General features: G+C 40.8%; 1 protein-coding gene across 1 annotated transcript in view; it reads left to right on the forward strand.

Annotated features, from left to right (window-relative positions):
• Nucleotides 1–8411, forward strand: part of LOC132900341 (NACHT, LRR and PYD domains-containing protein 3-like) — a 28483-nt gene extending 20072 nt beyond the window's left edge. The window contains exons 8-10 of the mRNA XM_060942377.1: nt 3075–3248; nt 7176–7349; nt 8252–8411. Of these exons, the coding sequence (XP_060798360.1) occupies nt 3075–3248; nt 7176–7349; nt 8252–8258 (355 nt within the window). The 3' untranslated portion in view covers nt 8259–8411. The remainder of the gene's footprint in view (nt 1–3074; nt 3249–7175; nt 7350–8251) is intronic.
• The last annotated feature ends 2310 nt before the right edge of the window (nt 8412–10721 follow it).

The following is a 10721-nucleotide window of genomic DNA, read 5'->3' on the forward strand; positions in this document are numbered from 1 at the left end:
TTTTTTCCATATAGCACTGTATATTGCAAAAATTGTTTTTGGAGACATTTTATAGCCTATCTGCACAGCATTTAATGAAAGTGATGCGGAGACGGCACGGCACGGCTTCAGCAGCATAAGCACAGCACATTATTCTACACGATCCCCGCTGAGCTCCAAAACATGCCTTGATGTGTAGATATCGTTAGTAGCCTACGATAGTAGCAGCGGAATAAAAAAGAAAGTTTCCGATAGCTTGATTCTGGTATAGGCCTGCTGCATGTTGAGGAAATTTAGTTATATGTGTTGTTTTGATGCCTGTTTGTTTCCCAAATATATACGTGTGTGTCTTAATGGGTGAATAAAAGGCATCGAGTTAAACATTATTGTAGAAAGGGGCTTTATGAAATTCAGTCCATTTACTTGCATTGGTTTACGTGGAAGATTTGCCAAATCAAATATGGTGGACACTCTGACGTATCCCAGCAACGGGCCACCAGGCGTCGTACTTCTTCTATTGTTCTGGTGTCTCTGATGGGACCGTCTTACAGCGCACGCAGAGGTGTGGCATTGTATTGCATCGTTTTCAGCAAGCGTTGCGTTGCCATATGTACCTGATATTTTACTGATCCGTTGCCCATGTGGACACGATATTTTAAAAAAAAATCTCGTTGCCGTTGTCGTGTGGATGTAGCCATAGAATAGACAGTGTAAAAATGAATATACTTCCAAGATATCTCTCTTTATTTCAAGCACTTCCTGTAGAAATTTCCTTCAAATGGTTTTCAGAACTGAATAAAATCATCTCCAGATTCATATGGCAGGGTCAGAAACCCAGGGTCAAATTTAAAACCCTACAACTTCTAAAGGGGGGGAGGGGGGGACGGCATTACCTCATTTTAAAGAATATTATTTGGCAGCTCAGGTTAAACCTCTGATCGATACATGTAGCTCGGCATTTCATGCAAGATGGAAAGATCTAGAACTCTCAACTATTCTTTTGTTGACTTGTTGATATTCTGACAGTTGAAAGTTTGTGTTAGTGAGTTTTCTTTCAGTCTGTCTATCTGCGATGAACAGGGTTGCCAGATCTGTGTAACAGAAGCAGCCCAGTGAAGAAGCAGTATTAAACCCATGCAGTTTTCCTCCATAGTTCTTTCACTAAAATCCTAAAGTGGTCTTGAATTATTACTAATTTCCAGAGGTGGACAAAGAACCCGACTTCATTACTTGAGTCAAAGTACAGATCCCACTGGTCAAATGTGACTCCGATACAAGTGAAAGTTCTCCAGTCAAACTTTTACTTAAGTTAAAGTAGTGAAGTACTTGCTTTTAAAAATACTTAAGTATTAAAAGTACGTTTTCTGTCAACGTACTGTTGTATTATTGTCACAGCGCTGATAATACCTCATGCCTCTGAAGCGACCGACTGGATTATTTTGTGAATTCACAAAATGAACACATGCTGTGCATCATGGTGGTTTAATGTTAAGCTAGCTAGTCAGTGACGCTCCACCTGACATGCTAGCAAACGCTTTTCAAACTCGAAATCATATTGGGTCGTGAATGTTACTAGAAAAGAGAGATTTCTACATGCTGTTTATTTGGCAAGATTATGCTAAAACATATTTCTGAAAGGACTTCAGATAAGTTAACGTTATTCATGTTAGCATAACTGTTTTTACATGCTAACTAACAGTGTCCAAGTTAACTAGCTATTTGTTATCGTTAGCCAAGGACAAGGCTACGGTAGCCTGGGCCCGCCCATCCTAAGTGTGACGCAACACGGGGGGCTGTTGCGAACTGAGGCAAGGCAAGCTATCTCCAGCTCTTCCAAGCTCCCGAAAAATCGGGAGCCAATCAACTTTGAGCATCTCCAACGGCCCTGGGTAGAGGCGTGTTCAAGGCAGTGACGTAGTAGAACTGCGACCGGAAGCCATAGATTGTTTACAGAATCTATGCCGCAAGCGCTTCATTCACTAGAAACATTACGAACATGGAGCAGCGGTAGATGCTGTATTGAAAGGATTCAACGGGAAGTTCTCATTGAAAACGGAGCAAAGAGCAGCCTTGTTACTCAAGCAGTTTCCGTCGCGTCACATACGTCAGAGGAAAGAGTGATGTGATTGGTTTAAGCTTCGTCACAGCCTTTTCTGGCTTCGACCAGTAGCAAACTGAGGCATTTCAGGGAGGCGGGTCAACCACGCGCTTTGGGAAACGGTTGGGCTTAATATCTTTGCCAGACCAAATGCTCGCAGAGCTTTGAAGTTGCGTTAGCCAGACTAAGGCTACGGCAACTTGGCGGTAAAATCCATAGAAAGTCATTTGACTAACCAGACTGCACAGCTATTGCAACATTATCGCTAGCTCTAAAAGCACAGACAACTTCATTGCTAGCTTTCTCTTGGAATAAAACGCTTACAGACCTCAATATGCTTCTGCAGGTCGGACAGCGAGTTTTTGTAGGCCGTGATATGGTTCGTTTTAGGTAAACAAAGCAAACATTTAAAACGAAACAACTCTTTATTCCTTTCAGAAAACTGAAAGATGTTTTCTCGGTATGGCCATGGGTGCGTTCATTCCCCAGAAGAACCGCCTCCTTCCATTCTGCCGTCAACTGATCGTGTTCAAATAATGCTGTGGAGAAACCATTGATCTTGATTTTATCCAGTCTACGGCTGTGACGTGACCCTTGTGATTACTGATAGACTGTCTCAGTGTCACCTGCGAATAAACAATCACGTTTTAGAAAAGAAATGAAAAAAACATCCACTTTCAAAGCCGCTTCATTGTAACGAGTAGCGAGGACCCTGATAGAAATGTAGTGGAGTAAAAAGTACGATATTTGTCTTTTAAAATGTAGTGAAGTTAGTCATAAGTTTCCAAAAAAAATACTTAAGTAAAGTACTGATACTCAAAAAGTGGACTTCAGTACAGAACTCAAGTAAATGCACTTCATTACTGTCCACCTCTGGAGATAAGCGCGTAACAACTAAACAGCATCCAAAGTGTTTTGACTTTGTTAGACCACTACACTCATCTTTAAAGTCAGTATTAAATCTGTTGATGAAGTGTGTGTCATTGTGTCTCTGCAGGTTGTGGCGGTGTGGTGTCTCAGATGAAGGCTGTGCTGCTCTGAGTTCAGCTCTGAGATCAAACCCCTCACACCTGAGAGAACTGAATCTGTCTGGGAATAATCTCAGAGACTCAGGAGTGAAGCGTCTCTCTGCTGGACTGGAGAATCCTCACTGTAAACTGGAGAAACTGAGGTAAGATCATCTCTCTGAGAGTCACATGACCTGCTCCTCAGTAAGACCCATTCTCTAATAGTGAGACTGAAGCAGAGGTTTTAGCTTCATCATCAGTGTCCTGAGGAGGAAGATTGTTTCTGTTCACTGCACACTGATGATTTGTCACAGAGTCTTTGGGTCAGATGGACGTATGTGAGAAGCTGCAGCACAAAACGGGACTTGATCCGACTGCGATGTGTCTGAACTCACTGTGAAATTTACTACAACACTGTAACGAATCCCACAAACTGCACCTGAGACTCAAACTAACTGCCCTCTGTGTGAGCAGCAGTGACATGGTGGAAATGATCTCGGGAATACAAAATTTGAAAACTAAAATGAGACGTTAATGCCAAAGAATTGATGAAAAAACTTTGCTTTTAAATTAAAAAAATTAAATGGAGCCGATCATAGTAACCGTCTTTCTGTTGATTTTTTAATAATTCAAATAATGTAATATAGTAATAAATATAGCCACAAGCAGCGATCATCGGGATCCAAGCAATAAGGGGCCAAGTGAGACCACACCCGATTTTAAATTTCTTACTTGAGAGGTTCTTAAAGCGAGACGGCCTTTCGATTTCATAAAATCAGTGAAACTTAGTTCCCTCTGAAATGTGGTGATTGTGATATCTGTTTATTTCTGTAATATCTCTCAAAATATCAGGCCATTCTGTGGCTGGGAAGTTATTTAATTTGAGGGGATTAAAGCAAATAATGTGCATGAAATCACTCGCTTGGCGCAGTCAAGCAGACAGAGGAAGTCCGTGTGCGCATGCGCAGGTTTATCTTCTTCTTCTTTTGGGTTTTACGGCAGCTGGCGTCCACAGTGTTGCATTACTGCCATCTACAGGTTTCCCTTTGAGCGTGCACTGACAGTTCCATCATTCTGTCGCTAAACGAACAGCTGATCACACCGAGGTGCTCGCTGAGCGCCCATATTTATTAGTTTGGTCCTGCGTTTCCTTTCCTTCGTATAGAACATAACGTCTTTTCTTCTCACTTTCCGTTACTGTAGTCACTCTTTCACGTTTCATTCACACATTCACGTCCTCCATTTTTCTCTCCTGTTTCAAATTTGTATCCCACAATGCCTTGCGTGAACGGGGAAAGCCCACCATGTGATGCATGACGTAGTATCTTGAATTGGGTCATGGTGAAGCAGGAAAAAATAGCGGAGAATTTAGGGACATGTGGCTAAAGGCACTCTACCTTTAAGATATTACAATGTTTCAGTTTTAGCGCCCCCTGTGGACAAAACGCGATGGTTAATAATGAAAATCGAGACGACTGCAGTCAGTACTATCTCTCTGAAACGATCAAACATTTAGATTCTACCAGCAGATTGCGCTCCATCCAAAAGCTGAAATATGCAGGCATCACAGAGCCATATAATCGGCACGGTGGTGTAGTGGTTAACGCTGTCGCCTCACAGCAAGAAGGTCCAGGTTCGAGCCCCGTGGCTGGCGAGGGCCTTTCTGTGTGGAGTTTGCATGTTCTCCCCGTGTCCGCGTGGGTTTCCTCCGGGTGCTCCAGTTTCCCCCACAGTCCAAAGACATGCAGTAGGTTAATATGGGACGGCCTTGAGCGAGGCACCGAACTCCCAACTGCTCCCCGGGCGCTGTTTGCATGGTGTGATGAATAAAGTTGTTTTCTTTCTTAATTTACCCATAATTTTTTTTTCCTGCACGTGTGTGTGTGTGTGTGCATGCTCGCTGATTTGTTCACTTGTGTGCATGTGTTCGCTGCTTCAGATGGGTGTTAAATGCAGAGGAGAAATTTCGCTGTGTAACTTCTATAAGTTTATCTGTAGATGTTTACTGAATTGGGCTCACAATCACTCGTGTACACTTGTGCCGGTCGTCAAACACAAAGCTTAAACATGGCCACATAAATCCACAGTTAGGATTACGCCATGTGAAAGGCCCCGATAAACCAAGTTTGGTGCCTGTGTGAGTTACAGTTTTCTGTCCACATACTTTTAGGAGATTATTATTATTATTATTATTATTATAAGAAAACCAACAGGGTTCCTACAGTTTTGCTCCATGGGCCCCTAGTAATATAGTAATAAAAGGATAAAGTAGTAAATATTCTCTCAGGACGTCTCCGTCTCGCTGCTCTGAACAGGGTTGCCAGATCTGCGTTACAGAAGCAGCTCAGTGGATCAGCAGGATTAAACCCATGCAGTTTTCCTCAGTAGTGCTTTCACTAAAATCATCTCCTATTCCACATTTAGTCATAAATACAGACTGTCTGTGAGTAAACCCACTGACTCCGTTCCATTCATACAGTAACCCAGAGCTAAAGTGGAGAACAGGATCAATAGGTGTGTGTGAGAGGAGATCACAGGGCACGACCACTACGCTCTGTTTTATTCGACAGATATGATTAACATCAGTTTCACAAACATCACCAATCCATGGGAAAACACACACACACACACACACACACACACAGAACTGTAAAGAAGAAGAATTCTTTGAAATTAAAACGCTACCTGAAATAGCAATTCCTTGCAACAAACATTGCCACGTGAGGTTGATGAGGTTCCCGACACACAATCCAGTTAAGCACTCAGAAAATTCAATGAAATGAGATGGTGGTTTATTCCATTAAGACAATTCCGGTTTACTTTATGGTTGCGAACAAAGGATCAAAAAGGGAAACTAAAGTAAAGCTCTGTTAGTTTAGTAGGTTATTCCAATGCATTCGGCTTATTGCAGTCGGAAAACTATTCCGCCTCGTCATCTACCTTACCCCTGATTCAAAGGACTAATTAAAGCTCGCAGTTACGCGCCACACCGGCACGTCAAGGGGAGTGGCTACATACCACATGACAGGTAAGGCAATCAGGTAAGTATCTAACATAATTCTAACATAATTCCTTTTACAGGTTACCAAACTAAATCATATAGAAACAACAAATACTAAGTCATACAGCAACCTAAATATGGCTCCTACACTACCATACATTGAAAAATGCACCAATTTGAACAGCCACAAAATGTTTCTTTCTAAATAACAGGTGATTTAAAAATCTATATTTCACTACTTGTGTTTGCAGAAACATTTTTGAAGCCTTTGACATGACCTGGTTTTCTGCGTTCATTAATAATAAAACATGGTCTAATCTTCATCCAAGTCAGAAGAGTCGACAAACCCATTCTGTCGAAAGAAAACACACTCGCACTTGTTCTTGTCAGTCCTGAATAAACCATTTAAACATCCACACTCTGGGTTTTAAAGTGTGTGACCCTCTCTGATAACGACTTCTCCAAAAGCCAATTAGAGTCCGACCCTGTTCTATAAAATACACACACAGTCTGATTACTGACCGTCTGATCTTCTCAGGAAAGAGCTGTTCATGTGAACTCTGATTAAAGAGAGATTTTGTAGAGATGTGTGAAGCAGGAAAACGTGACTAAAACAGCGTTTGTAAAGAGCGAGTGTGTGTGACTCGGTCCACAGGAAGATAAATTGTCTCCAAACAGAGCAGATTCAGTGCTGTTGCTCCTCTGCCTAAGATCGAGGCATCCTGCAAAAATCACTCCAAGAGCACAGCGTGGAATACTGAAGGAGGAGAAAGAGAAAGCAAAGGAGAGCAGAACAGCTGCAGAAATCTCTAGAACTCACTAAAGTCTCTGTTCATGTGTCCACTGGAAGAAACAACACTGAACAATAAAACTGTTCTAAATTACAGAGAAAGTCTGTTTAACAAAACCAATGAAAATCATTTCCATCCAACACTAATCAGGTATTCTTCTACAGACTGAACGATTATGGAGCGATATTCTCTCTCTCTCTCTCTCTCTCTCACACACACACCTCGAATTTAAAGACACGAAGCGAATCTTGATGATCATAAACTGAGACAGTGAAGTGTGTGTCATTGTGTCTCTGCAGGTTGGGGCGGTGTGGTGTCTCAGATGAAGGCTGTGCTGCTCTCGCTTCAGCTCTGAGATCAAACCCCTCACACCTGAGATACCTGGATCTGTCTGGGAATGAAATCGGAGACTCAGGAAAGAATCTGCTCTCTGCTCTTAAGGATGATAAACATTACAAACTACAGACACTGAGGTGAGTAATGACTTTTTTAGTTCAATGTTGGGGAAGAAAAATCTTTTAACCTCGTTATCATTTTTGTTTAAGTTCAGTAAAGATCACATGACCAGGCCATGAAATGAAACCAGTTTTGGAAATGTTCACTGTGTTCTATTTAATCAGATGTGGGTTTTTTCCTTCTCACAATTACCTTTAATGTTGTTTAGTGTTCATTAAAGTGTTGATTTAAAATGACTCTGAAAGCAGAAGACAGGGAGTCAGTCCGAGTCTCCAAAATGTCCCGTCTGAGTGCATGAGAGTGATTGTAAATGAGCAACTCGTGTCCTTGTGACACCCTGCTGTCTCTGACTTCATCCTGCTGCTTTTGTCTGAATAAGATGATCTCGGCTTTTCCCTGTTTCTGATCAGCAGCACACTTTCTTCTCAACTCTCCTCAAAACTCAGTAAAATGATCCTCTTTAATGCCACACGGCCACAAATGTGTGATTTAAGGAGCCACTTGACTCACTCTGACACTCCTTCCTGCTCTCCACCTCCACACTGTGTCTTCTGTCCTTCCTGTAAACTTCACCTCGGCTTCTTCTTAAAGTCTGCACTTAAATCTACATGTAGAACAAGAGATCAAACCCACCGCAGTGGGAGTTACTGTTTAAAAAGCTCCAAAGCCTGGGATTGGATAAGAGCAGTGATGTGATGGGAAACGTCTGCTCACTTTCCTGTTAGATCTTGTGGAAGTTCTCGTTTGTTGGAGCTAAATGTTAGATCTTATAGAAGACTGAATAAATGTTGGATTAAATTATAAACAGGAGATGATTATAATGTTTCTCTTGGAGCAGAGATGATTACATGCTGGTGGTCATGAAGTACCGCAGTCCAGTTTGTGGGGATTAATCCAGATGTTTTTCTTTTCTTTTCAGGTTTTGATGAACATCTGTGTGTGTGTGTGATGAAGACTCGTGTTCCTGCAGTTCCATGTTGGAAATGAGCTCTTTATTAGGAACAACTTGTGACCTGCATGAAACTGCTTACAGTACTCTGCACAATTTATCAGTCAAATCCATTCCAAAGAAATAAAAATGTAGTGTTTTTTTATTTTTATTGTATAAAACTAGTTTGTGTATTTAAATTTCTGCAACAGTTCAATAAACTTATATCTCGTATCAGAATATATATATGAACTTATTTGCGTGCTGTACATTATTCCTTGGTGTTTCAGGTGTAATGGTGTACACACACACACACACACACACACTGAAAGAAACTCGACAGTTTTTACAAAATACCAAAAACAGCCAGTTCTGTGTCAGTTTTACTAGAAACTATTGAAGCATATTCTAAAGTGTCTGGTTATTGCATCAATTGGCACAAATCAGAAGCCATGCCAGTGTCTCAAACTTGTTCACATGATCAGCTATCCGCTTTTAATTTCAAATGGTTACCAAAGGGGATGAAATATTTAGGTATAGAATTAGACCCAGACATAAGGGAAATTATGACAACTAACATGGAAAAAGTCTCACTCTCATCTCATCATCTGTAGCCGCTTTATCCTGTTCTACAGGGTCGCGGGCGGGCTGGAGCCTATCCCAACTGACTACAGGCGAAAGGCGGGGTACACCCTGGACAAGTCGCCAGGTCATCACAGGGCTGACACATAGACACAGACAACCATTCACACTCACATTCACACCTACGCTCAATTTAGAGTCACCAGTTAACCTAACCTGCATGTCTTTGGACTGTGGGGGAAACCGGAGCACCCGGAGGAAACCCACGCGGACACGGGGAGAACATGCAAACTCCGCACAGAAAGGCCCTCGCCAGCCACGGGGCTCGAACCTGGACCTTCTTGCTGTGAGGCGACAGCGCTAACCACTACACCACCATGCCACCCCACTTGGAAAAAGTATTAAATAAAAGCTGAATTGGATAATTGGAGTAAATTACACCTGACATTATGGGGTAAAGTAAATGCAATAAAAATGGTTGTGGCACCACAAATAAATTACCTAACCGGGATGATACCCATATGCATTCCAAAGCAACTATTAGTAAGATATGACAAAATGATAATTTCTTTGGGGTGGGGAAAAAAACTCGAATTCGTTTGGATAAATTATGTGAGTCCAAGAAGAGAGGGGGTTTATCATTACTAAACATAAAATATTACAGTGTTGCATTTGAGATGTCCAAGCTTACAGGACATTGGGACGAAGCTGGTGCTGACCTGGACTGGGTCCTGACTGAGCGGGAACTCACCTCCCCCTTTAAACCTATTGAGGTTCCAGCACAAACAGTTAAAAATGAGAAAAATTAGGTGAGCAATCCTATTCTAGAACATTCAAAAATGGTTTGGCAGGAGGTACATAAGAGATGTAAAATTTCTCAGTATACTCAAAAATATGCATCCATGTGGCATAACCCGAAAATAAAGATAGACAGACAGTCTATCTATTGGGCTCAGTGGCTAAGAAAAGACATCAGAATAATAGATGATCTATTTGAAAATGGCAATTTTCTTTCATATATCAGATTTAAAGAAAAATTTAATTTGGAGGGCAGAGGCCACTTTTGGAAGTACTTACAAATTAGACACTATTAAAGAGGTTGTTCCTGTTGGTCAGGATAGAAGTGCGGTTGAATGCTACTTACCGTACAACTACCCAAAATGCATCATAAGGTTTCAAGATGGTCTGAGATGTGTCCTTGGACAAATAATAATGGTTGCAATAATCTGGAGATGATATGGGAGAAAGATTTGTCTTGTACACTAGATGAAAAAAACATGGGAGGGGATTCTTTCCACCACTGAAGAATACATAAGAGAAGCCAGAGGCAAATTTATTCAGTATAAAATAATTCATAGATATTATTTTACCCCATCAAGACTTAACAGAATGGGTTTACTTTTTTTTGGAACTTCTTTTTATTTCCATTTGTCATGTGCAGTCATATATCTTATATACAGTACAATAAAAACAAAACAAAGCAAGTATATCCACAGGTACGAAAGTCTTGAGTCATTAGTCCATGGGTCTCCAATCTTGCCCATCATGTGCAGAGTGAAATGAGAATCTACACCAAGAGTCCACATACAATTAGAGATGTTACAAAACTGGATTGATTCACAATCTACAAACACTTTGGCATTACTCCGCAAATGGCCATTTTCACAGTCTTATTCAAGGTAGGGAAGAAAAGAGAAAAAACAATAATAATAATAATAATAATAATAATAATAAATACAATGACATAAAAAATAAATAAATAATAATGATTAAATAAATAAAAAAACAAATGACCCAAAGAAAAAAAAATTATATTAAATTAAAATGCAAGGCAACTGGGGCCCATTTATTTATAAAAGCATCTATTTTTAAATGTAAT

This window comes from Neoarius graeffei, chromosome 16 (assembly GCF_027579695.1).
Source record: "Neoarius graeffei isolate fNeoGra1 chromosome 16, fNeoGra1.pri, whole genome shotgun sequence".
NCBI lineage: Eukaryota > Metazoa > Chordata > Actinopteri > Siluriformes > Ariidae > Neoarius > Neoarius graeffei.